Source organism: Diceros bicornis, chromosome 2 (genome assembly GCF_020826845.1).
Source record: "Diceros bicornis minor isolate mBicDic1 chromosome 2, mDicBic1.mat.cur, whole genome shotgun sequence".
In the NCBI taxonomy this organism is placed as follows: domain Eukaryota; kingdom Metazoa; phylum Chordata; class Mammalia; order Perissodactyla; family Rhinocerotidae; genus Diceros; species Diceros bicornis.
The window spans coordinates 53,028,337-53,054,652 of NC_080741.1; the positions used below are offsets into that span (position 1 = coordinate 53,028,337).

A 26,316-nucleotide genomic window follows, 5' to 3' on the forward strand; every position below is an offset into this window, starting at 1 on the left:
AGACAGATGCCCTGACCGTGGCAGTGAGAGCACCGAATCTTAACTACTAGACTACCAGAGCTGGCTATACTTCCATTTACTGGTTTATTATATAATAAAGGATATCATAAAGGATACAGATGAACAGCCAGATGAAGAGATATATAGGGCGAGGTCTGGCCCCATGGAATTGGGGTGTATCACCCTCCCAGCACATGGATGTATTCACCCACCTGGAAGCTCTCTAAACCCTACACTTTTGGGATTTTTATGGAGGCTTCATCATGTAGGCATGATAGATTACTAACTCCACTTTCAGCCCTTTTCCTCTCTCCAGAGAATGGGGGATGGGCCTGAAAGCTCCAAGCCTCTAATCATGGCTTGGTCTTTCTGGTGACCAGCCCCTTCCCAGGAGCCCACCATTAAGAGTCACCTCATTACAACTAAAGACACTCCTAGATCAGGAAATTCCAAATGTCTAGGAGCTCTGTGTCAGGAAGCAGGGTCAGAGACTAAATATTAGTAAAGAAGATTCTCCTAGCACCTCTGTTTACAAGTTTGAGGAGCTCTGTATCAGGAACTGGGGGCAGGGACCAGTGTATATTTCTTATTATTTCACAGTGGGAAAGCAGGTGCTGGCCTCCCCACCCCGGACCTCTCACTGTGGCCCCTCCTCCCCATGTGAGGAGCAGGCATGGCCTTGAGCCCCTCCTAGGCCTTGCTCCTCCCTGACAGAGGCTCTCATCTGCTTGGGGCAGGAATGGGCCTTGATGCCATAATTGAGGGATGATGATGTGCTGTGGCCTGTCCACACCCCCTCCTACCTCACCCCAGCCAATACTCCCCTCTTTTGGATTGAGGGCTCTCTCCATGAGCAAAGCTCCCACCTGTGGGACTTGCTCACACTCCATGGAGCAACAGCCCTGGCGTCACTGTGCTAAGGAGTCTTTAGGCCCTTCCCAAACCTTTTGTTACAAAGGCTACCACGTGGCTGGAAGGGCTCTGGGGGACGCCACCCTCAAATAGTCTCCCTCTGACCCCAGCCCTCTTTCCTGAGAGAAGGTGGAGGTCTCCGCCCTGTTACCACGGGGCCAAGCAGCCTGAGCTCTCTTCCCTCCAGCTGCCACCCAGCTGCCCTCCCCTCTCCTCCTAGACCCTTGCAGCGGTCCTTTGCAGGGTAGAGGGATGCTCTTCCAGGAAGTCACACTAGCCACCCTAGCCAGGAGGGGCCCTCCTCTGATGTGCTCATGCTGCAAGGCCTGTCCCCCGTGCCTCCATTGTTCTTCACTCCACATGCGGCTCTAATGCCACCTCCTGACCCCCAGACCCCAGCAGGCCTGTTGAATGAAGCCTCAAACTCTTCTCTCCGTCATGGCCTTGGGTCAGGTGTGCCATCACTGAATAATTGGACCTTGTCCCTTTGGCAGGGACCTCCAGACCTGCAGTGCCATAGCCCACATGCCCCCCCGCCCCCCAGCCCACCATTTTTGGGCCAAAGTGATGCTCTCATTCCCTACCTGTGTGGGTCTGGCCTTCCACCTACAGCTGGCCACTGGCCACACAGCTCTGGTCTTGGTCAGTCAAAGCTCCTGACTGACCCTCGGATTTTGTCCCTGGCATTTTGCCTTGTTTTGGCCAGCACTTACTCGGGGCAGTGCTCTCAGCAGGCCGGGCAGTAGCTTTGGGGCTGAAGTTGATTCTGGGGCCTGTGACAGCTGACACTGCACAGGCCCGTGCTGGCTGCCACCTGACCAATGGATGTTAGGGAGTAATAGTCACAGTGGAAATAATGGCTGGCATTACAGAGAGTTCCTACTCTGTGCCAGGCTCTGTGCTTAAGGCTTCACCTGCCCCTGCCTATGAGGACTACTGCCGTCCTCATTTTGCAGATGAGGAAACTGAGGCTCGAGGGGTGAAGTGACCCACCTGAGGTCACACGACAAGCTAGTGGTGGAGGCAGGACCCAAGCCCGTTCTCTGACCCTTGAGGTCCCCTGCCATGTCCCCCCAGGCTTCCTGACCAAGTGCATCCAGCTCTATGAGACCACAGTGGTGCGGCACGGCCTCATGCTTGTCGGACCCACAGGCTCCGGCAAGAGTAACGTAAGTGAAGCCAATCTGGGCAGCCCAGTGGGCCGGGTGCCTGCACAGTGGGCCAAGGGCAGTGCCTCCTCAACAGGGGTCTAGGCCCCCATTAGCACCTCCTTGGCCTCTAGAATACCCCTCCTGCCCCCTGTGGCCCACAGCCCACTCTAGCCCTGCTCTCTGGGGAGCCAGGAGGCTCACTCTTGGGCGGCCCGTCTCCCCAGTGTTACAGAGTCCTGGCAGCTGCCATGACCTCACTGAAAGGGCAGCCGTCCATCAGCGGTGGCATGTACGAGGCCGTCAACTACTACGTGCTCAACCCCAAGTCCATCACGATGGGCCAGCTGTACGGGGAGTTTGACCTGCTCACCCATGAGTGGTGAGTGGCCCCCCTCCCCTCTGGTGACCACCCTGCTCCCGGACCCCTGGAGGTTGTGGGCCATGGACCCCCTCTCCCTCTCCTAGCCCAGTGGAAGGTCGAGAGCGCAGGCTCTGGAGCCCAAATGCCTGGGACTCTACTTACCACCTCACTTCCTTGCTGGGTGACCTTCCTCACCCCCTGGGCCTTCGTCCCCTCATCCGCAAAGTGGGGATAATAACGGCACCGTTATTGTGGTAAGGAGAAAATGAGCTTAGCACATGGAGATGCGTGGACAGTGTGGCACACACCAAGTGCTCAGTAGTTGTTGACTGCTGTCCTTACGCCAAGACAGGCTGGTGGGCCCTCTCAGGGCCTCTGCTCCCAGGCTGAGGTGTGCATGTTAGGAGAAGTGCATTGAGCTGAGAGAAGGGCAGCTGGGTGGAGACCCTCCATACATCAGCACCTGAGGGTTTTTCTCTGGGATGATGCTGTTTCTCCAGAGAAGAGGTCTCCAGTCTCCACTGAGGGTGTCTTGCTTGTTCTAGGAACCCAGTGGGGGATGGGCATGGGAGAGGGGGAGTCACCCGTCTTTCTGAATGTGAGCCTGTCCTGCCTCCCCCATTTCTGGTGAAGGGTCTCCTCCACACTCACTCCAGTCTCATGCATGGGTAGGTGGAGGGCCTTGGGATCAGACCAGAAGAATGTCCCCTGCCCCACGACCTTCCCTGGCATTTGGTGCCTCTGAAGTCTGAGCCTTCTTGGGTTCTGTGGCAGGAACTAGGTACATCTCACGACCCTGCTTTCTCTGCTAGGTCATTTACCCCTCTCCATCTCTTTCCAGAACTGGGTGGACTTCCATTTCTGCTGTTGCCTCCTCCCCCACTTCCTTTTTCTTTTTGGGATATCACCTTTTATCTTCCTTTAATATAACTTTAGTGGGGAATCAGCAGGGAGGGAATATAAGCACACATTTTCATTACGCTGAAAAATCTCATTTTTCCTATTATAATTTTCAAATCAATGAAGATATCAAAGGAGGAAAAAAAAGCAGAGCAGGGCCAGCCTGACAGCCCAGGTTTCCCTGGGAGCCAGCTGTGCTTGCCGCCCTGCCTCCCTGGTGCCTGCAACCCTCTCCTCCCTGGTGGCTGCAGGACAGATGGAATTTTCTCCTCCCTCATCCGGGTGGGAGCCATCGCCTCCGACACCAACAAGAAGTGGTACATGTTCGATGGGCCCGTGGATGCTGTCTGGATTGAGAACATGAACACAGTGCTGGACGACAACAAGAAGCTCTGCCTCAGCTCCGGCGAGATCATCAAGCTCACAGAGGTGTGTCCACCTGACCACTCACCCCGCTCTCCCTTGCGGCTGGGTGGGCCCAAAGGCCGCACCATGCTGGCCAGGCCTTGTCCCCTTCCACCCCTTCCACTCTGGGCCACAGCTGCATCTCGGGCAGTCACCATGACCCAGGAGCCAGTTCTCAGTGCCCCTCTCTGTCCCTGAGCTCCCACACTTCAGTCATGTCCTGCACGGATGCTCAGCGCTGCCGTTTCAGGGGACCCGCTTTCTGTGATGCTCTGAGCCTAGGGGCAGGACGACCACCCGCCGCTGCCTGGTTCATGCTGCCTTGTATCTCCCAGGCCCGCTTGCAGCCATGTGGGCCCAGTCTGGGTCAGGCATCCTGGCAATGTGCCTGGGGTCTGGGGGATGGGTAGTACAGACCTGGCCACAGGGGCACCTGCCTGGTATGAGGGGCAGTTCTCAGAGAAGGAGGGGTATCGCCTGGGCATGAGAGCAGTTCACAGAGTCTACACTGAGCCGATCTCTTGAGTCCTTCTGAGAACACCTGAGGTCAATGTGAACCTGTGTCCATGTACACAGATGTGGGGCTCTGGCACAGAACACACAGCTCCTGTCAGATTTCCCCAGGGCTCCAGGAACCCCCAAATGCCCTGACCCCAGGGTGTCCAGAGAGCTCCTAGAAATGTTCTGACTTTGGCTCCTCCTCAGGGCTCCAAGGAGGGCCACATTATCAGCTGAGGGCCAAGGGGTTCCTGTATTTCCCCCCACCCCAGCACTACCCTAGCCTACAGCCTGCCCCATGGCCTGCCCACAGTTGCAGGATGGGCAACCCCTCCCCATGGCCCTGCAGCCCTTTTCTCGGACCTGGGGGCTGGCGGGTGGCCCACTCACACAGTTCATCTTGGCGCCAGGCAATGACCATGATGTTTGAGGTACAGGACCTGGCAGTGGCCTCACCAGCCACAGTGTCCCGCTGTGGCATGGTGTACCTAGAGCCCAGCATCCTGGGGCTTATGCCCTTTGTCGAGTGCTGGCTGAGGAGGCTCCCTGCCTTACTCAAGCCCTATGAGGAGAAGTTCAAGGCCCTCTTTGTCAGCTTCCTGGAGGTAAGTGAGGCCATGGTGTGCCCAGCCCGGGTAGGGCAGCAGGATGCTGTGGCCACCAGCCACAAGAGCTGAGTGCCCATCCCCTGCAGGACTCCATCACTTTCATCCGGTCCTCGGTGAAGGAGGTGATCGCCTCAACCAACAGCAACCTGACCATGAGTTTCCTCAAGCTGCTGGACTGCTTCTTCAAGCCCTTTCTGCCTAAAGAGGTACAGCTCTGAGCAGTGGGCTGGCTGCCTGCTCCCTCCTGCCCCCTGCTCTCCTTGCCACCCAAGGGCCCTCAATCCCAAGTCCAGCTTCCTGGAAGAGAGAATCGGGTTGGCTCACTGGAGTCATGGAACCACCCCATCCAGTCCACTGCAGACACAAAACTGTGTGATGGAGGCCAAGGGATGCTCCCCACCCCCTGACATCCTCAGGCTGCTCAGTACTGTTCCTGCCTTAGCCTGACCCTGTCCCCTTTGTCACCAGGGCCTCAAGAAAATACCCCCCGAAAAGCTGAGTCGTATCCCAGAGCTGATTGAGCCCTGGTTCATCTTCTCCCTGATCTGGAGTGTGGGTGCCACAGGGGACAGTGCCAGCCGCATCAGCTTCAGCTACTGGCTCAGGATCAAGATGAAGATAGAAAATGTGAGAGGTGGCAGCCCCCAGGCTGGGCTCCCTGGTCTGGGATGCATGTGCTGACTGCTGGGTGTTCTGGGGCTGTCCCCCAGGCCCAGGGACAAGCAGTGAGGGACAGGTAGCCACACAAACTACTGGGCCTTCCAGCCTCTTTTCCTCCTGGTCCCTCGCAGCTGACCATGCACTTCCCAGAGGAGGGGCTGGTGTTCGATTACAGGCTGGAGGATGCTGGCATCAGCAGCACCAATGACGATGAGGACGAAGAGGAGGAGGGCAAGCAGGTGACTGCAGGCCTGCCCTGAGGGGACAGGATGGGAGGGCCCCACAGGGTGCTGTCCTCCTCGATGAATAATGACTATAGAGAGGAAGCCACATTGATGGCCGTAGGTCTCAGGCTGGGGTTATTTGCATCCTCTCATGAATCCTCACAGACCCACAGGGTGATTATTATTAGCCCATTTTTAGACAAGGAAATTGAGGCTCAGAACAGTCACACCCAGCTAGTCAGTGGCAGAGCTGGACTTGAACCTGGGACTAGGGGATGTCAGAGTGCTTCCCTTCCCAACCATACACACTGCCTCTTCCGTGTTGATGCTGAGCCCAGGGATGGACCACCTCGTTCTACTTAAAAGCCCCATTTGCCCAGGGGCTGGGACCCCCAAGGTCTGGGGAACAAGCCCCCATGGCCTGCCTCAGTGTCCCCATCCCTCTTATCAGCCAGCAAGGGCTCCACAAGCCTACCCTCACTCCAGGATCAGGACCCCAGCCCAGGAGGAGGAGGGGGCAGAGAGGTAGAGATGGTCACTGTGTAGGGTCCTGCTGGGGATCTCACAGGGAACATTTGAGTTTAACGGTCAGAACTGTCCACAGTGGGACATGTTGGTTTGACCATAGGAAGCCCCCCACTCAAGGGAGGTCTGCAAGTTGGATCAGGGCTGTGGGTGAAGGGATGATGGGGGAGACAAGGCCAGGTGACCTCTCAGCATTCAGGTGATGCCAGCACCCATGGTTGGCCACTACACCCTTGGGTACCCCGACACGAAACAGCAAAGACCTTTGCATTCTGAGTTGTCCAATTCCCAGAGCACCTCCTTCATACAGAGACCCAGGGCCTAGCAGTCCCTAGGGAGCCCCCACTGTAGGCGGCTGCATGCAGGGAAGCTGCCACCTGGGTAGCTGTGTGCAGAGAGTCATCCATTTCTGGTGGTTTATTCTGGAAATCCCCCACCCTGTGCGGTGAGTAGGGCATATTGCTTCCTATTTCTATCAGAAGCAGCCCCTCTCTTGGGCCCTCTTGCCAAGGTCTGGCAGTGCAGCTCCTTGCCCTCCTGGTGAACTTGGCCAGGGTAGCAGGGGAGGGGTTCCGGGTCCAGCCTTGAGCCACCTATTGTTCCAGGTTGCCTGGGTGAAGTGGATGGACTCCTTGGCTCCATTCACTATGATGCCAGACACCAGCTACTGCAACATTATTGTGCCTACCATGGGCACTGTGCAGATGTCCTACCTGCTGGGCATGCTGCTCACCAACCACAAACCTGTGAGTGCCCCACCACGTCCTACCTCACCCCACACCAAGGCTGAGGTCGGGGGGGTAGCTGGTCTCCCACATTGACAGGGTGGCAGCTCCTACTGTGCGCCTGGCCCTGTGAGAGCACTCTGCCCAACGTGATCCCTGCTCTCCCAGGTGCTGTGCATTGGGCCAACGGGCACGGGGAAGACCCTCACCGTCTCCAACAAGCTCCTCAAGAACATGCCGCTGGAGTACATCAGCCACTTTCTCTCCTTCTCAGCCCGCACCTCAGCCAACCAAACCCAGGACCTCATCGACAGCAAGCTGGACAAGAGGCAGGCACCCCTCGCTCCTTCCTAGGCCCCAAAGTCCCCCTAGTCTGGCTGAAGCAGCTGCTCTCTACCTCCCCACCAAATTATGCTCCTGGGTTTGCCAGAAACCTCCCGGGCTCTCTTGCAGACTGCTCTGGAGCCTTCTTCCATCAGGAATTCCTACTGAGCCCTTCCATGGGGGCTCATCCCGGGCTGGGCACTCAAGTGGGGCCTGTTATCCGTCTACCTGGAAGTCAGGACTCATGTTGAGGGAGCCCAGTCTAAGGGCAGCCAGGTGTGATATCCCAGGATGCTCAGGATGGGACAAGGGGCTGCTCAAGAGATCCAGCAATTTGGAGGAAGCTGAAGTTAGTGAGGGCTTCCCAGAGGAGGAGCTGCCATCTTGCCATCCCTGGATTCACAGAGGACCTGTTGCCCGTGGGTGCTGGGCTCACGCAGCCCCTCTCCACAGGCGGAAAGGTGTGTTCGGGCCTCCTCTGGGGTGTAAATTCATCTTCTTCATTGATGACCTGAACATGCCAGCCTTGGAGACATATGGTGCCCAGCCGCCCATTGAGCTGTTGCGCCAGTGGATGGACCATGGTGGCTGGTATGACCGCAAGATCATCGGTGCGTGCTGGCCGGCCTGGGTCAGCGGGGCGCGGGCGGGGTGTCCCTAAGGCATGGTAGGCACAGGGCCCAGGGCTCACAGTACTTTTAGAGGTCTACAGAAATGTTTTAATTTCTTTTAAAATCAGGAATAAAATGAATTTTTAGGTCAAAGAAAATTTTTAATGTATAATATTAATATATTTGTCTTTATACCAATACTGTCATAAATTATATTTTTTAATATTTTGCTATGGAGGAGGAGGCCCACAAAGACAAAAGTGCCCAGGGCCCACGAAAGTCATAATGCAGCCCTGGGCAGAGCCCCCTCCTCACTTCCTGCCCCTACTCCAGGAGCCTTCAAGAACCTTGTGGATATCAACTTTGTCTGTGCCATGGGCCCCTCGGGTGGAGGCAGAAACGCCATCACCCCGCGGCTGATGCGCCACTTCAACTACCTGTCCTTTGCTGAGATGGATGAGGTCAGCAAGAAGCGCATCTTCTCCACCATCCTGGGCAGTTGGATGGGTGAGTAGTGGGTGGGAGTGGGGGAGGCCCCGGGCAAAGGCAGAAGCCCAGGCCAGGTAAGCTACACCAAGGACAGCTGGGCAGCCGCTGGAAAAAGCGGAGTGGCTGTCCTCAGCCCTGGCTTCACCCCTTACTCAACTATGTTACCTTTGGCAAATTAATGAACCTCTTTCTGAGCCTCAGTTTCTTCATCTGTAAAATGGGTGATAATATCAGTGCCCACCATCCCAAGTTGTGGGGGTTAAATAAGACACTGCATGCAGAGCATCTAGCATGAAGCTTGGTATGTGATGATTGCTGAATATATGATTTGTATGTATGTACACATATACATTCACCCGCATAAGTACACACGAATATGTTAGTACTTGCCCAGAAAATCTGGTGGAAGGATGTTACTTTTGTAAATCAGGAAAAGCCACCAAGATTGAAGGGACAGTGTGGCCCTTATCTTCCATGGAGCTTGGGGAGAAGTCTGCCCCAGGATGCAGTTTCCCCCCATAAGCCCACCTCTCACCAGGCACACACTCTGACCTTTGAACTCCACTTGGCACCGTGCCAGATGGTGGGTGATGCCGAGTTAGGCTTTCCCTCCTCTGGCCTGGCCTGCCCTGCCCCCAGGGGCCATAGGCCAGAACTTGCTTACATGCCCAGCTTGGGGTGGGGACCACATTGTTTTGAGCAGGTGGCTACTCTGGGAGCTGCCCAGCTGGGCACAGCCAGCCAAGGTGGGCAGCAAGGGGCCTACCTAACTCTGAGCCCTGTGTCTCTCCCTCAACCCTCTAGATGGACTCCTCGGAGAAAAAAGTTACCGGGAGCCCGTGCGTAAGTGCAGGCCTGGGCAGGGCCTGGGAGGGCCTGGATGGGCAGGGGCTGCTGGTTGCAGGGTGAGCCCTGGGGTCTGGGTGGGTGTGGCTAAGGCTGGGGTCCAGGCGCCACAGTGAACCATCCTCAGGCTCATGTGGGCCACTGCAAGAGCAAAGGTTAGCACCTTCATAGGCTCATTCACCCATTCTTATAGCCAGTCAGTCCTTCAGTGCCTGGGTTAGTGTCTGAGCCGTAGTAGATGCAAAGTGAATGCGAGTTGAATGCATGAATAAAGGATTCCAACAAACTCTTACCCTGTGTGAAGAAGCAGAGGCTCCAAAGAAAGCTGGCATCTCCAAGGAGCAGGCATGAGCCAGAGAGCCAGGGGTGATCTGTGGCTGGAGTTGGGCAGCCCTCGTGTGGCAGCCTTATACAGGGCACATTGGTCAGTCATTACAGCAGGGCAACTGACCACTCCAGACTTCCATCCTGGCCTCATGCCTCACGTCCCACCTCTTCTCCCCACTTCAGCTGAAAGAGGCCATCAGAAGACAGCGCCCTCTTTAGACCTCCATACCCACTGCTTGCCTGCACCCAGGCTTCCTGCAGGCCCAGTCTTCTTTCCCATTACGGTGAATGAACCTCCCTACTCCTGGGTGAGGCCAAGCCCTCCTCTTAGGCTTGAATCCCACCCCCTGTTGTCTGCTTGAGGACCTGGCTCCACACCCCCAACACCAGTATTCCCTTCTCCACTGGGCCAATCCATCAGCAGGCAAACATGTCCCGATTTCTGCCATCTTAACAACAAAACACAAAGCAAGGGCCCGGAGGTGTAGTGGTTAAGTTCACATGCTCCACTTTGGTGGCCTGGGGTTCGCAGGTTCAGATCCTAGGCACAGACAAATGCACCACTCATCAAGCCATGCTGTGGCAGCATCCCACATACAAAATAGAGGTAGATGGGCATAGATGTTAGCTCAGGGCTAATCTTCCTCAGCGAAAAGAGGAAGATTGGCAACGGATGTTAGCTTAGGGCCAATCTTCCTCACCAAAATAAAAAAACAAAAAACAAAACACCAACCTCTCCTGGCCCCCTCCCACTCATCCTGGGCCATCACTCCATTTGTCTGCTCACCTTGACAGCAAAACTCCTCCAAAGCGTTGTCTCTTCCTGCTGGCACCAGCCCTCTCCCCCCATTTTCCTTGAGCCCACCACTTTCTTGAGAGTTCTCTTGTCAACAGTGGCCTCATATGGCCAGACCAAAGGTCAGCTCAGTCCTCACCTTCCTGGGCTGTGGCAGCAGCGTTAACCTGGCGATTGCCCACCCTTCCCACAGTGTGGTTCTCCCTGCTTCCTAGATTGATCTTAGAATGACTGGGGCTATCTCTCCAGCCTCTTCTCCCTCTAATCACACTTTCCCAGGACAGTCTCATCCCACTCCTGGCAATAACCCCCATCTTAGTGCTGACGACGCCCAAGTCCACGTCTTCAGTTCAGACTGCTCTCCTGAACCCCCGACCCCACATCTCCTCTCGGATGTCCACTGGGCATCTCAGACTGAACATGTCAAAACCCCACCTCCTGATCCATGGCCACCCCAATGTTCCTCTCATCTCAGGTGATGGCAGCTCTGTCCTTGTAGTCACTCAGGACAAGAGCCTTGGCATCATCCTCTCTCTCTCACACCCACATCTCATCTGTCAGGAGGTTCTGCCAGCTTTCCCTCCAGAACCCACCCCAAATTGGCCACTGCTCACCACCCAAGCCACTGCCTCGTCCTCACTCACATTGCAGCAGCCCCCTCCCTGATCCTCCTGCTTCTGCCTTCACCCCATGTCTGTTTATCCATCCTCTGTCCTCTGTCCATCCATCCTCCACTTGCAGCCAGAGGGACCCATTCAAACATTAAATCAGATCACATTCCTCCTCTCTCTGTCTCTCTCTCTCTCAGGTAAGAGCCCAAGTCCCGACAGTGGCAGGCACAGCCATCCATTCGCCCCTTATCATCTCTCTGCTCTCACCCCCTCCTTGCTGGTCCTTAACAGCTCAGGTGTGCCCACCTCAGGACCTTTGCACTTGCTGTCCCCTCTCTGGAACACTTTCTCCAGTTCTGGCCTGCTTGCACCTCACTTCTTCAGGTGTCTGCCTGAGCACCCTCTTCAGTGAGGCCTCTGCCAACACTTATGTCCAGTCGCTACCCAGGCTCTCCCCTGCTGCCATTCTCTCCGTGGCACTTTCCATCGTCCATTTATTGTCCACTCTTCGAGTGAATCTGTTCATTGCTTTTCTCCCCACAAGAATGTCAGCCTGTTGAGGGTGACAGTGTGTCTGTTGGGGCCACACCTATGCCCAGCACCTAGAACCGTATCTGTGTTAATGGATGAGCCCCTTTGGGGCTTGTGAGCCCTCCTGCCCCTTCTTTACTTTTTTCCACTTCTAGGGGCTTCCTCTGCCCCAGGTTCCCACTGACAGAATTTTGGTTCCCAGCAAAGAATTGGAGAGTTTTCAAAGAACAAGCAAATAGGTTATGTGAGTGGTGAAAATGCAGACTGGAGGTCGCAGCAGCTCCATGGTGGTGGTAAGCCCTGAAGGTCACAGCTGAGCTCCAGGCCCCCCACGTCCACTGTGAATTCCAGAAGCTATGTGGACCATGTGACCCTCCTCATATGTGGCTCAGAGCTGGCGTGTTTCAGGTCTGGTTCACAGCCCCTGGGGCAAAGCAGTAACGGCCCCGCCCAGCACTGACTCCATTTGTGTCCCCAATTCCATGAATGTGTCCCAGTGCCCCAAAGCATGGACAGGCTACGTCACAATAAGCATGTGAAAGAGGGGAGCTCAGAGCAGGAGATTCCTCACCCCGAGGTGGGGGCATCAGGAGGGCCTTGTGTACAAGGAGGAGGTGGCATCTAAGAGGGGCTGAAGGGTAAGTGGAATCCAAGCATGAAGGCTGGGGAAGGGGGTCTGGGGGAGAACACAGCACCAGGAAGGGTAAAGGGGGTTAAGATCTGCAGAAGTGATGCAGGGAGCTCCCGCCTGTGTGACCCAGGCCCACTCTCCTATTCCCACAGCTGGGGCCCCCAACATCTCCCATTTCGCGGATCCCCTTGTGGAAGCCACCATCGTGGTGTACTCCACCATCACCTCCCAGCTGCTGCCCACCCCAGCCAAGTCCCACTACACCTTCAACCTGAGGGACCTCTCCAAAGTTTTCCAGGGCATGCTCATGGCCAACCCAGCCAAGGTCGAGGTGAGGATCTGGCATGTCTCCTCCCTAGTGTCCATCAAAGGAGTGTCCACACTGCCCTCGCTGTCCTCTCCAGCCCCCCAATTTCAGGCCTCCCTGCCCAAACACTCCCCAGCCTTGATCTGGGCAGGCCATGAGGGGGGCTGGAGACATGGTGGGCCAGGCCCGTGGGAGCCCTGCCTTCATGAAGCTGGGCCCCATCTTGCAAGTCAAACCCATGCCTAGAATCGCAGCCGTGATGGGGATCACACAGAAGAAGGAGCCAGGGCAAGGCAAGGGAGAGAGAGGGTTCCTGATGGAGGGCCTGGGTGTGAGAAGATTTGGGGGGAGAGCGAGTGGGATGTCTTCCAGGAATCAAAGGCACGCAGGTGGATGGAGCAGGAAGTGTAACGGGAAGGGGGATGTCAGGTGTGCTGGGTAGGCTGGGGGAGACTCTGTGGGCTGCCAGAGGAACAGTGTCCTGAGGGTAATGGGAGCCATGGGGGTGGGTAGGGGACAGATTTGCACTTTGGAATGGGGATGGGACAGGTCAGTGTGTGGAGCCCGGGACCGGGGAGAGAGGGTGAACAGGACAGAAGCCAACCCTAGCCTTGCCAAGCTATAGCCAAAGGAGGCAAGAGAAGAGCCTGGGGGCTTTCTGAGGGCAGTCCAGTCACCCAGGGAGAGGTGGGGAAGCCGGGATGGAGGTGGCGATGGAGATGGGGGCAGAATCAGAGGAGATTTGCAGGTCAAGTCAGTGGGGCTTGCTGAGTGGTTAGATGTAGGGTGTTGAGAAGGTGTAAGAGAATCAGGCATTTCTCCCAGGCTTGGGGTTTGGGGAACCTTGGGGGCCATGAGAGGGGAGAAGTGATGACTAGCTATTGGAGCTGGGTGCCCAGCAGGCATTTGCCCAACTGGGCCTGGAGCCAGGGGTGAAGGGGCCCCGGCAGCACTGTGTGGTTCAGTCCATCCTCAGCCAGTCAGCAGACTCACTTTCCAGCAGCCCCACACATGGCCCTCGCCTGGGCTCAGTGGGAGAGCCAGGCCCAGGTCAGGGCCCAGGAGCTATGGCTCTCACCCACCCTCCCACCCCTGGCGATTCGAGAGGTGGCCCAGGGCCGAGCGCAAGCACTGATGCTGGGGTGGCCGCAGGACAAGGTGCAGCTGCTGCGACTGTGGTACCACGAGAGCTGCCGTGTGTTCCGCGACCGCCTGGTAAACCAGGAGGACTGTAGCTGGTTCGACAAGCTCCTGGAGAGCCACATGGAGCAGTGGATGGTGGCCTTCAACGAGGTCTGCCCCTTCCAGCCCATCCTCTATGGGGACTTCATGTCGCCAGGCTCCGACGTCAAGTCCTACGAGCTCATCACCAGTGAGAAGAAGGTGTGTGGTGCCCTACCCCTGGTGGGGGTTCTTCACTCTGCCCCTCTGCAACCCAAGCCCTGGGCGGCCACCACTAACAGACCACCATGCTATGACTAGAGGTCAGGACCCTGGGCTAGAAGGCCAGCTCAAGGACTTCAGGCCAGTGCTTGCTTCTCTGAGTTCCCATTTCCTCGCCTGTCAAATGGGTGCAGCTAGGCCCTGCTTGGCCCGTCTCTGAGGACAAGCCTATGGTTCATCTGAGATGGGCTCTATAAACAGGGAAATTCTGTGCCAGTTTGAGGGGCTATCATCCCACCCGCAGAGGGGCAGCAGGGTCCCTGAGGCCACAAGTCTGAGTCAGGACCCCAGAGACACAGGGAAGAGGCCTCAGTCAGTGGTCTCAGAGCTGTGTGGCTGGAGTGAGACTTCTGATGGTTTCTCTCTGCACACATCCTCCCCTAGTTCCCAGGAGCTCCCACCAGGGTCCCAGGTCAGTACATCCTGGTGACCCCCAGAGGGAACAGGCAGGGCTCTGACCCTGACCCTCAGGCCTCAGTGTATCTGATGATTAAGCCTCATTCAGGCGGAGCTGACTTGTTAAGGCCCTCCGTGCATAGAGGAGCAGGACCAGCTGTGGGAGGGGGTGCACTTCTTGTCAGGGGACCCAATGCATGGGGACAGAGGGAAGACCCAGCTCTCCATGTTCCCCGGTGCCCCAGATGAGGCAGGTAATCGAGGACTACGTGGAGGACTACAACCAGATCAACACAGCCAAGCTGAAGCTGGTCCTCTTCATGGACGCCATGAGCCACATCTGCCGCATTAGCCGCACCCTTCGCCAGGCGCTGGGCAACGCGCTCCTGTTGGGTGTAGGTGGCAGTGGCCGAAGCTCCCTCACACGGCTCGCCTCGCACATGTGAGGGCCCCCAGGCGTGGTGTGGGCAGTGGGTAGCTAGTGGCAGACTGTTGGTTCCATCCATGTTCTTCCACAGTGGTGGGAGCCTGGGCCCACCCCACGCCAGACCCACCCACCCTGTGGGCTTCTGGAGGGACTGGGAACAGGACCTGGGCTCCAAGGAGAGGCAGCTGCCTTGTCCTGTGGTGCTGTGGGGAGGGGGATGAAGCTGTAGGCATCCAGGAGGGACTCCTAGAGGAGGCAACCATAGGCCTGCTCTCAGAATCAGAGCTGGGAGGATGGAAGGGAATCACAGGCTCCCGGGCTGAAGGAGCAGCTTGAGCATAGGTTTGGAGGCAAAAGACCAGGTTCAGGACCTGGAGAGTCTGCAGATCTGCCCAGGGTGGACGCAAGACTCTGGACGGCTGGAGTGGGGCATGGGCACCCACCAGCCTCTCAGCACTTGGCCCCAAGCTCTGGCACACCGCCTCTCAAACTCTTGTCTCCAGGGCTGAGTACGAGTGTTTTCAGATTGAACTATCCAAGAACTACGGCATGACGGATTGGCGCGAAGATGTCAAGAAGGTCTTGCTCAAGGCTGGCCTGCACAGTCTGCCCATCACCTTCCTGTTCTCGGACACCCAGGTGCCACCACTATGGGCAGTGGGCAGGGTCCAGAGTGGGCTGGATACAACCTCATCCCAATGTGGCATCCTGGAAGGTGGTCAGTCCTTCATGCCCAGGTCACTATCAGTTGGAGTGGATGTTGGGAGGGATGGCTGGGACCGGGGGGGCCACAGATGGGCGGGTCAGGTGCATGGGGCTGAACTCAGCTTCTTAGAGCTAAGGGGACATAGATCTTTACAAGGCCTGAGGGTAAAGAAGGCCTCTGGCATCATGCTGACCACAAGCAACACCCTACTCACTGGCCAACAGCTTCCCACCTCAAGGACCACAGGACTTGTGCCCATGGCTTCCTTCTTGGAGGCTCCTCCCTCTGGAGTTCCCCAGGCATGAGGCCTCTCCCCAGTTATCTGTGAGAAGGACAGGTTGTCGCTCTGGGGGCTCAAGACAAATAAAGCAGTATTTAAACCTGGCTGGTGGTCAGAGTTGGCTGAGGCTGAAGACCCAGAATGCACACTGCCCTGGGCAAGAGCCCCTCTGCTGCCAGCCCTGTTTCTACCCCCGGGCTCCCTTCATGAAGTCAGGCAAGTGAGGGTGCCCTCTGGCACAGGCCAGGCCCTGGCCATATGAGATGGGCAAGGACCCATTTCTTCTTGTGGCCTGGTTTCCTCCTGTGAGTAAACTGAGGCATGGAGAGGCCTGGAAAGTGAGGAGGAAGATGTCACATCTCCCACCCAGGACCCAGAGCCCTTCCATAGCCCAGGGGTGGTATTCAGGGTCTCTCCTGTAGTGCAGGCCTGGGTGTGAGTCCTAGACCACGACTTGTGAGGTTACTTGTGTGACCCTGGGCTTCTCTGAGCCTTGGTGGCATGGTCTGTAAAATGGGGCTGTTGTGAAGTTTCCAGTGAAACTATGGTCAGGGAGCCCAACACCCATCAAGGCTCCAACCCATCCTTCCCCAGATCAAGAACGAGTCCTTCCTGGAGGACATCAACAACGTCCTGAACTCTGGCGACATTCCCAACCTCTACTCCTTGGACGAGCAGGACCAGATTGTCAACACTATGCAGCCCTATATCCAGGAGCAGGGCCTGCAGCCCACCAAGGCCAACCTCATGGCCGCCTACACCGGGCGTGTGCGCAGCAACATCCACATGGTGCTATGCATGAGGTACAGGCAGCCATCGTGGCCACACGGGGACAACAGGGCTGGGCGGGGGTGCACTTGGGCCTGCCATAAGGAGAAATGGCCTGGGCCCGGCCACCATGATATTGGGTCCAGGCTTCTGTGCTGTTGCATTCTGGCTGCCATGCCATAGGGCTGTGGAAGGGCCCTGAGTCCTGGGTTTCTGGGGGTGTAAGTCTGTGTCTCAGGGCCTCATTTGGACGCCTGGCCCCCCAGCCCCATCGGAGAAGTCTTCCGAGCTCGCCTGAGGCAGTTCCCCTCCTTGGTCAACTGCTGTACCATCGACTGGTTTAATGAGTGGCCAGCAGAGGCCCTGGAGTCTGTGGCCACCAAGTTCCTGAATGAGATCCCAGAACTGGAAGCCACCTCTGAAGTAATTGAAGGACTGGTAGGTGTCTTGCTGAGGAGCAAGCCCTTGGGGGTAACTGTTTAGGTTTGGGCTTGGGGTCACTGAGACCTGGGTAAGAGTTCCAGACCCACCACTGATGGTAGGCCTTTGGGCAGACAGCTTTATCTAGCTAAGCCTCAATTTCCTCATCTGTATAATGGGAGTGCCACAAGGTCATCACGATGACATAGGAGATTGGGCACACAGTCACACAGTCACTGTTTCTCTTATTCCCTGAGAGCCTTGTGGTAGCTTTCTTCAAACAGACCACTGACACAACCCAGAGACCATAGATGTGGGAACTAGATTTGTCTGGTCCAACCCGAAAGAGTGTTGGTCACTAGGGGCCAAGAGCAGGGTAAGTCCATGTCCCTACCTAGCTGTGCTGAGGCCTTGGGCCCTCCCTCCCCCAGGTCCAGCCTCCAAGGGGGGCCCCACCTCAGGGCTCTCAGAGAGAGGCCGGTCATGGGGGCTGTGACAAGGGCACTGGGCAAAGAGCTGGGAGACACCTGGGTCCACATTCAAAGCCAGCTCTGCCCTTGACAGCTACGTGAACTTGAATAAGCCCCTTGACTTCTCTGGGTCGTGGGATTTTTATCTGCCAAATAGGTGACCCTGACCTGGAGGTCATGAGGATCATAGGAGACAGTGAGTGTGAGGGGCATCAGGGTTCCTGCACATGGCTCCCTCCTTGGGACCAGGCTGCAGTGGCTTCAAGGGTGCCCCATCTTTGCTGGGGGCTCAACAAGGCTAGCATCAGTGGTCTCCTGCCCCACAGATTCAGGTTTGCGTGTATATTCACCAGTCGGTGGCCAGGAAGTGTGTTGAGTACCTGGCCGAGCTGGCCCGCCACAACTACGTGACCCCCAAGAGCTACCTGGAGCTGCTCAATATTTTCTCCATCCTCATTGGGCAGAAGAAACAGGAGCTGAAAACCGCCAAGAACCGCATGAAGAGTGGCCTCGACAAGGTGGGCCTGGGTGGGGTCTTGTGGGCAACTGCTAGCTGCCCGTGGATCTGCCAGCTCCTTCTTAGCCCTGACGCAGCCCAGTCTTTCAATTAGCAGCCTACGGTGTTTAAATGGGTGGCTTCCTCCCTCACCAAATGAGCAAAAGCTGTGGCCAAGGGCAAGACCAAAGCAGGTCACCCCGCAGATTCTCGGAGGACTAATCCCTTCCTCTGGGGGTCCACTGGACAACCTGGGGGCTGCTGAAGCTGCCGGCCAGTCTCTCACTCATGAATGAGGGCTGCACTGCAGGGTCCTCTCCCCGGCCCCCTCCAGGATCGGCTTTCTCTCTGGTCTCCCGTCACACCTAATTTCCTCTCTGTGCCCCCCGCCCCATAGCTGCTGTGCACTTCTGAAGATGTGGGCAAGATGCAGGAGGAGCTGGAGATAATGCGGCCCCTGCTGGAGGAGGCTGCCAAGGACACTATGCTCACCATGGAGCAGATCAAGGTTGGGGGTACTCCTGGGGCTCCCCTCCCTGATGTCTGACCATGTCTGAGGATGCTTAGCATCTCCACGCAACCATAAGATTGCTAGCTGCTCAACCTCTGCAGGTTTCATAACCTCTTGGTGCCCAATTTCCTCATTCAGTAGTCATTTTTTATTCAATGAATGCTTGCTCAGAGCCTACTCTATGCCAGGCACTGCACTAGGCAGGGGATATGGTGAAGAATAAGGCAGACAACATAGACTGAGTGGCAGGGCCACCACAGGCAGCCATGCAGAATCTGCCTGAGTCTCCCTCTGAAATCCTCTGAGTCTACATGAGCTGCACCTCCTGCTTTTGAGGGTCCTGCCCTCACAGCATACATCACAGATTTGCATATTCATTATGACAGCTTTCTGGCAGAAGTAGTTATGTCCTGCTCTACAAAGTCAGTGTATTGAAAGATTTTCCAGCAGATGGAAAGAAAGTGACTTGTGAGCGGAGCGCCTTTCTCTGTCTTGCAGGGAGATGCCCTGTGGGTTTAGGGCCCTGCCGCGTGGGGTACTTATGCTCAAGCATGTAAAGCCCTGAACCCCATGCCAGGCCCACAGTGAGCACTCAGGATTGGAAGGGGCTCCTAGCATTCCCAGATCTCCACGGGCTGTCACAGCTGAGAGGGCCCTGGGAGAATGGAGCATCCCAACTCTCACTTCCTTCCACCTGAGGAGACTGAGATGCAGAGAGGAGAAAGAGGAGGAGGGCACACTTGTTCCTGACACTGGCCACCAGCTGAGCCCTCCCTGCCTTGGGTCCCCAGGTGGACACGGCCATTGCCGAGGATACCCGGAATTCAGTGCAGGCAGAGGAGATCAAGGCCAATGAGAAGGCCAGGAAGGCACAAGCTATTGCTGATGATGCCCAGAAGGATCTAGATGAGGCTCTGCCAGCCTTGGATTCAGCCCTGGCCAGCCTGCGCAACCTCAACAAGAATGATGTGACTGAGGTGGGCAACCAGGCATCTCCTGGGCTTCCCCTGGCATCCCTCCCTGGTGCTCTTGGGTCCTGGCCCCTAGGCCCTCCCTCTACACATCGCTTGGGGGCCATGTACTGAGAGGTGAGGGCAGAACTAGTGCTCAACCCAGCTGCCTGCCCTTACCTCCTTATACCAGTCCCCAGGGCCCAGGCAGGCACATGAGGAGGGCTTCGGGCCCTGAGAAATGAGCGTCCAGAACTCATGGCCAGGCCTGGGTACGTGGGGAAGCAGTAGGAGCTGAGGCAGACCTCAGGGGGTCTCTGGGCGTGCCCTTTGTCTGTGGTGGTAGGGACTTGGTTTGCGGGGCCCACCTTGTCTGGCAGCTGTCCCTGCCTAGGGGTACCCACTCAGTGATGGACCTCCTCCTTCCCCACTCTTGGCACGGCCCACAGGTGCGTGCCATGCAGCGGCCACCCCCAGGTGTGAAGCTGGTCATAGAAGCTGTGTGCATCATAAAGGGCATCAAGCCCAAGAAGGTGCCTGGAGAGAAGCCTGGCTCCAAGGTGGATGACTACTGGGAGCCCGGCAAGGGGCTGCTGCAGGACCCAGGCCGCTTCCTTGAGAGCCTCTTCAAGTTCGACAAGGTGAGCATGCCAGGCACCCAGCCAGCCAGTGAGTGAGTGAGTGAGGGCAGGACCCAGCAGGGCAGGGAAGTAGGGAGAGGAGCCTGCCCCATCACAGTGCTGTCTCTGTCCTGTCTCCCTCTGCCTACAATACACAGCCCTGTGGCCACAGAGCTGATTGGGACCAGATCCTGGCCCCGAGGAGCTCTCTGGCTGGTGGAGGCAACAGACAGACCCACCGACAGATGGGTATGGAGGAAATCAGGACTCGGGTAGGTTCCTGTGCCCATAGGACATCACCCACAGTCACTGCAAGGCTCTGCAGCCTGGAGATTCTCTCTTTTGCCCTTTCCTCCCTTTGACCCCCATGGCCTTGGCCTAGATCTTCACCGTCTGCTCGACCATCACCTCTCCCTCAGCCTCAGCCCATGAGGTTCAGCTTATCCTGTCTGTCTCTGGGTTTCTCTGTCTGCCTGTCCATCTTGGGGTCCTCAATATCCGTGGGCACGTGCTCTCTTGGGGGCTGCTTCATGGTTAGGTCAGCCTGGAGCCCTCAGCCCTCTTGGAGGGCCCCTTTCCAGCCCAGAAATTAGCTAGGGGGCAAATGCCTATCCCACAAAGGCCACCCCCATGGCCATGTGTCAGTGTTGGGGCCCTGGGAACTTCTTGGGCCACACTGGGAGGGTGGAAACAATGGCACATCTCAGCAGCAGCTGGACCTCCTATGGGCTCCCCATCCCTCCTCTTGCTCCTCCATCAGACTGGAACCAGAGGCCCTGTAGGTCTAACTAAGCCCAAATCAGGAGTGCTCATGGCCAGTGCTCAGGCTCCCCTGGTCCCAGGATCTGACCTCTGGGAGCGCATGAACAATGTAGATTCCTGGGCCCATCCTGAATTACAAGGTTGGACTCTCCCAGGGTGGGACAAGTACCCCAAGAATGTGGTGAGCTCTCGGGGTGAGGATTATTACCCTTGGACATGAGCCTGGTTGGGCATCAGAACCACTCAGTCATCTCCACACCAGCCAGGAAGCAGCCCTTGTCTCTAAATCAGTTTTAAATGAGGCCTATGTATTATCAGATTGCCTGTGTATTGAGGCCGTGTCGTTTCTCAAGGAAGAAATCTCCAATCATATTATCTGAAATCCTGGAACACAGAAGTTCCTCTTCTGGCCAGCCCTTCTGGGTTGTGTTTATTCCCTAAGAAGGACAACTGCACTGAGGCCTGCATGGGACATGGGGCACAGAAGCAGGATCAGGGTGTCCCTCAGCAGGCCCCACTGCCCCGTCATCCCTGAGAAGTAGCCCCGTGAGGCTCATGGTTCCCATCCCCAGGACAACATTGGGGAGGCTGTGATCAAAGGCATCCAGCCATACATCGACAATGAAGAGTTCCAGCCGGCCGCCATCGCCAAGGTGTCCAAGGCCTGCACCTCCATCTGCCAGTGGGTGCGCGCCATGCACAAGTATCACTTTGTGGCCAAGGCCGTGGAGCCCAAGCGGGTGAGGGCCAGGTATAGCTGAGGGGCCGGGGAGGGGGGTGTGGGCTCCCCCAGGGCACTTGGCAAGCTGGCCCTCTGCCCTCTGCCCACAGCAAGCCCTGTGGGAAGCCCAGGACGACCTGGAGGTAACACAAAGGATCCTGGATGAGGCGAAGCAGCGCCTGCACGAGGTGGAGGATGGCATTGCCATGATGCAGGCCAAGTACCGAGAATGCATCGCCAAGAAGGAGGAGCTGGAGTTGAAGTGTGAGCAGTGCGAGCAGCGGCTGGGCCGTGCAGACAAGGTGCACACACCCCTCCTGGGAGGGCCCGTGGTCATGGCCTGCCCCAAATGGGCTAGAAGGGCCTGGGTAGTGGTGGGGTCCTGGGGTGGCTGTCCGCACTCCCTCCCTGGCAGCCTTGGGGACCGCACTGGGCAGGGACACCCAGGGACCCTGCCCAGCCTCCCAGAGCCCACTGCACGGGGCTGCCTCTGCAGCTCATCAACGGGCTGTCGGATGAGCGGGTGCGCTGGCAGGAGACGGTGGAGAACCTGGAGCACATGCTTGACAACATCTCTGGTGACGTGCTGGTGGCTGCCGGCTTTGTGGCCTACCTGGGCCCCTTCACGGTAAGGAGCCCCCAGCCCTGCCTGGGACAGCCTCGCCTCTCAAAGAGTCTCTGCCTTGAGGCCTCACCTCCATGAGGGGCAGCCTTCCCTCACTCACTCATTCACCAAGCTCTTACCAAGCGCCCCATCTGAGCCAGGTACTGTTCCAGGCACTGGGGATACAGCAGTGCACAAAACAGCCAGAAAACTCACCCTAGCAGGGCTGGCATTCTAGTGGGAAATATGAGCTTACACTTCTGTGCTTGCTGTGTGCATCCCATTCAGTCCTCACAGCAGCCCTGACAGTGGGCATTGCTGACATTGCCCTTGTTTCATAGATGAGGGGCTGAGGCTTATGGAGGCCAAGGAAGTCATCCAAAGTGGGACTACAGTGCTGGCATCTGGCTCCCTGGCTGAGCTCTGACCTATGAACAACTGCCGAGCACTGGGATACAGGGGGAGGTAGGAGGCCATCGCGGGTGTTGTGGTAGGGTGGCCCTGAGTCTAGCATCTCCCCAGGACCAGTACCGCACAGTGCTCTACGACAGCTGGGTCGAGAAGCTCACAAAGCACCAGGTCCCACACACCTCTGAGCCCACGCTAATCGGGACACTGGGGAACCCTGTGAAGATCCGCTCATGGCAGGTGCCTGCCCCGGGGGGCTGGAGCCATAGGCCTGGGCCTGCGGCATGGTCCAGGCTGGGCCAGGAGCCTTCTGCCTCCCTCCCACCATCTTTCCTGGGTCTCCTTGGAGATGCCTCTCCTGAACCCACTGGGGGCCAGCAAGAGGGTTGGGTAGGAGAGGAGAAAGCTAAGTGTGGATGGTGGCACGGATTTACCTAACTGTGGGCAGAGAGTTCAAGGGATGCTTGTAAGAGTGGGGTGGGGTAGGGGAGCAGTGTCCAGAGTGAGGGTTAAGAAAAGTTCCCTAAAAGAAGTCGTGTCTGAGCTAGACCCTAAAGGACAGGTAGAGTTGGCACAGGGAGAGAACCAAGAGACTGTAGGCAGAGGCCAATGGTGAGCCTAGGCCAGGAGGGCTGATGGGCTGCGGGCTCCGTGGAGATGGTCTGACTAAGCAAGGACTCAGTAGGCAAGAAGACAGAGAGGCCCAGCAAAGGAGGGTGTCAGGAGCCAGTGTAGGAGCAGGAGAGAGACCAGAATCCTGGGGGCTGAGACCTTGCGCACACTGTTGCCTGCTCCCCTCCAAGGGGGTGCAGTAAGGAGAGGGAAGGCACAGCCAAAGCATGAGGCTGAGAGTAGCTGCTGCCCTAGCTGACCCTGCTCATGTGAGAGCCCTGACCTAGTCCAGTGCCTGGTGCCCCACAGATTGCTGGCCTCCCCAACGACACACTGTCAGTGGAGAACGGGATCATCAACCAGTACTCCCAGCGCTGGACGCACTTCATTGACCCTCAGAGTCAGGCCAACAAGTGGATCAAGAACATGGTGAGCCACCTGGCTGGGTGCCGCCACCCCACCAAGCTGGACTTAGCAGGTACGGGAAGTAGATGAGCCTCAGGCTGGCTCTCAGCCCCTACAGCCCCCCTTGCCCCCTGTGCCCACAGGAGAAGGACAGTGGGCTGGATGTATTCAAGCTGAGTGACCGTGACTTCCTGCGCAGCATGGAGAATGCCATCCGCTTTGGCAAGCCCTGCCTTCTGGAGAATGTGGGCGAGGAGCTAGACCCGGCCCTGGAGCCAGTGCTGCTCAAGCAGGTGGGCCTGCAGTGGTGGAGGGGCGTGGCCTGTCAGTCTGGACAGGGGAGAGGGCAGCCCCCTGCCCCTGCTGCACTGGTGAAGCCCAGGCCACAGTGCTTGCTTGTCCCACCTACCACAGACATACAAGCAGCAGGGGAACACGGTGCTGAAGTTGGGGGACACGGTCATCCCTTATCACGAGGACTTCAGGATGTACATCACCACCAAGCTGCCCAACCCACACTACACGCCCGAGATCTCCACCAAACTCACCCTCATCAACTTCACCCTGTCACCCAGGTAAGCCCCAGCCCCCGGGCCCTCAGGCATTAGCTCTGTGACCTGACTGGCTGCCCCTTTCCCACCCCGGGCCGGGACTCAGTAGGTCCTTCCCCCACTCAGAGGCTCCACCATCTTCCTCCCAGGCACTCTAGCATTCCACGCCTTTCTAGCCCCTCCACTAACTCCCCTTACTTGCCACTGTTTCCACCTAAGGACCCCCACCCGCAACTCATCCTGATCCCTGGTCAGGACTCCCCGGCCTCCCCAGCCAGCACTAGCCCCACCTCATCCAGTTACCCTTCCCCCCACAGCTCCGCCCTTGCACATTCACCCCCAGAGTTGTCCTGGAGCCCTGAGTCAGAAACCTTCTGGCTCCCTGCACCCAAGTCCTGTTTCCTGCCCTTGCTGCCGTGAACCCAGGTGCTATGGCTGTTGCTGGCCACCCACACAGAGCCCACAGGCCCCACAGGCCCACAGACTCCAGAGGCCCACTCCATGCTAAGGCCTCCATGCCAGTGGCCACCATGAGCCTCTCCACAGACCAGAGGATGAAAATGCCCTTAAGGCCTGTCCCTCCCAGTCACCTACAGCCCCCTCCTGCTGAAAGGGAGCTTTTTGGAGACCCCAGAAGCTCACACATCTAACTGCCTGGCCCCTGCTGGAATTCCAGGCTGCCACCCAAGGTCTTTCTGAAAAGAGGTCACTTTGAAGGCAGCCTCTGCATTAGCCCTGCAGCCTGAGACAGAGGCTAGGCCTCCTAAGCTAACACCAGCAGGGATGCTGGGCTCTTGGAGCCCCAGGAGCACAGGTAGATAGGTGAACAGGCTCAAGGCTGGCCATCCAGGGCCCACCAGGTGTTACAGACATGGTGTCTCCTGCTCCTGGCAGCGGCCTAGAGGACCAGCTGCTGGGCCAGGTAGTGGCTGAGGAGCGGCCTGACCTGGAGGAAGCCAAGAACCAGCTGATTGTCAGTGATGCCAAGATGCGCCAGGAGCTGAAGGACATTGAAGACCAGATCCTGTACCGGCTCAGCTCCTCCGAGGGCAACCCCGTGGATGACATGGAGCTCATCAAGGTTCTGGAGGCTTCCAAGATGAAGGCTGCTGAGATCCAGGTCAGCAACTGCTGCCCACCTTTGCCTGCCTCTTCCTGCCTCTCCCCATCTGCAATAGGCCTGACCCTGTCCCCACTCACCTCTGCCTGCTGCTCTTTGCCAGCCTACCTAGGCCTGACCACCCCTCCTACTGCACCCCTAGGCCAAAGTCAGGATTGCAGAGCAGACAGAGAAGGACATTGACCTCACGCGCATGGAGTACATACCCGTGGCCGTCCGCACCCAGATCCTCTTCTTCTGTGTGTCTGACCTGGCCAACGTGGACCCCATGTACCAATACTCCCTCGAGTGGTTTCTCAACATCTTCCTCTCAGGCATCGCCAACTCAGAGAGGGCAGGTAACCCTGGCACACAAGCACACACTGCCACATTTCCACAGTGGGCACACACACGTAAACTCACACCCATGTTCACTTGTACATATTCTCATATCAGACTCACACTCTGTAAGAATACACATACCCCTTCTTACCCTTCTTGGAGCCCCTTTACTGAGAACTCCAAATGCCCCAAGAGGATGCCCAGACTGCCCCTGTGGCTGCTGGGGAGACTGACTGGGCTGAACCCCAGGTATCTTTCTCCCCTCACCTCTCCCCATGCTGCCATCACTTCTCTGCCCTGCAGACAACCTGAAGAAGCGCATTGCCAACATCAACCGCTACCTGACCTACAATCTCTACTGCAATGTCTGCCACAGCCTCTTTGAGAAGCACAAGCTGATGTTCGCCTTCCTGCTCTGTGTGCGCATCATGATGAACGAGGACAAGATTAACCAGGTGCATGTGGGCAGACAGGGCCGAGTGGGCCAGCAGCCTAGGACAGACTGCCTGAGCAGTTGCCCTGTTGCAGGGCCTGGGAGAAGGGAGTGGAAGGAAATGGAAGGCCATGCATGATGACACAACAAGAGCAAAAGGGCAGAGGCCTCAGGAAACACAATTCCTTGCTTAAAAACAGCCCGAAGACCCTGGGTTAATTGTGGCCCATGCGGCCCTAGGAGCACAGGTCTTCTCAGATCCTTGAGTGTGCTGGTGAGCACAGAGGCTGTCCTGAGCCTCCCAGCTCATGCTCTCATGAGCCCCAGGTATTCCGTGGTGTGTTGGAAAGCACTGCCAAGATAGTGAGAGTGATAGCCATGACTGTATGCCGGGCGTGGGGCTCATGGGGACACTCTCACCTACCCCAGTGAAACCCCTGGGAAGCAGTT

The 26,316-nt window shown here is 57.2% G+C and overlaps 1 protein-coding gene across 9 annotated transcripts in view; it reads left to right on the plus strand.

Annotated features, from left to right (window-relative positions):
- Positions 1–26,316, plus strand: part of DNAH1 (dynein axonemal heavy chain 1) — a 73,751-nt gene that overhangs the window by 41,576 nt on the left and 5,859 nt on the right. For 8 of the 9 annotated variants that reach the window (XM_058560341.1, XM_058560351.1, XM_058560389.1 and 5 more), the window contains 32 exons: positions 1,990–2,081; positions 2,288–2,442; positions 3,576–3,753; positions 4,638–4,832; positions 4,922–5,041; positions 5,304–5,462; positions 5,627–5,734; positions 6,850–6,990; positions 7,138–7,298; positions 7,747–7,904; positions 8,238–8,411; positions 9,198–9,236; positions 12,288–12,466; positions 13,595–13,825; positions 14,527–14,723; positions 15,212–15,347; positions 16,289–16,497; positions 16,729–16,900; positions 17,679–17,870; positions 18,246–18,356; positions 19,151–19,336; positions 19,759–19,950; positions 21,264–21,431; positions 21,523–21,714; positions 21,909–22,040; positions 22,539–22,664; positions 23,346–23,465; positions 23,585–23,734; positions 23,856–24,016; positions 24,887–25,112; positions 25,255–25,450; positions 25,737–25,888. In XM_058560341.1, coding sequence (XP_058416324.1) covers positions 1,990–2,081; positions 2,288–2,442; positions 3,576–3,753; positions 4,638–4,832; positions 4,922–5,041; positions 5,304–5,462; positions 5,627–5,734; positions 6,850–6,990; positions 7,138–7,298; positions 7,747–7,904; positions 8,238–8,411; positions 9,198–9,236; positions 12,288–12,466; positions 13,595–13,825; positions 14,527–14,723; positions 15,212–15,347; positions 16,289–16,497; positions 16,729–16,900; positions 17,679–17,870; positions 18,246–18,356; positions 19,151–19,336; positions 19,759–19,950; positions 21,264–21,431; positions 21,523–21,714; positions 21,909–22,040; positions 22,539–22,664; positions 23,346–23,465; positions 23,585–23,734; positions 23,856–24,016; positions 24,887–25,112; positions 25,255–25,450; positions 25,737–25,888 — 5,108 coding nt within the window. The remainder of the gene's footprint in view (positions 1–1,989; positions 2,082–2,287; positions 2,443–3,575; positions 3,754–4,637; positions 4,833–4,921; positions 5,042–5,303; positions 5,463–5,626; positions 5,735–6,849; positions 6,991–7,137; positions 7,299–7,746; positions 7,905–8,237; positions 8,412–9,197; positions 9,237–12,287; positions 12,467–13,594; positions 13,826–14,526; positions 14,724–15,211; positions 15,348–16,288; positions 16,498–16,728; positions 16,901–17,678; positions 17,871–18,245; positions 18,357–19,150; positions 19,337–19,758; positions 19,951–21,263; positions 21,432–21,522; positions 21,715–21,908; positions 22,041–22,538; positions 22,665–23,345; positions 23,466–23,584; positions 23,735–23,855; positions 24,017–24,886; positions 25,113–25,254; positions 25,451–25,736; positions 25,889–26,316) is intronic. The other variant, XM_058560332.1, reaches the window with a different exon arrangement.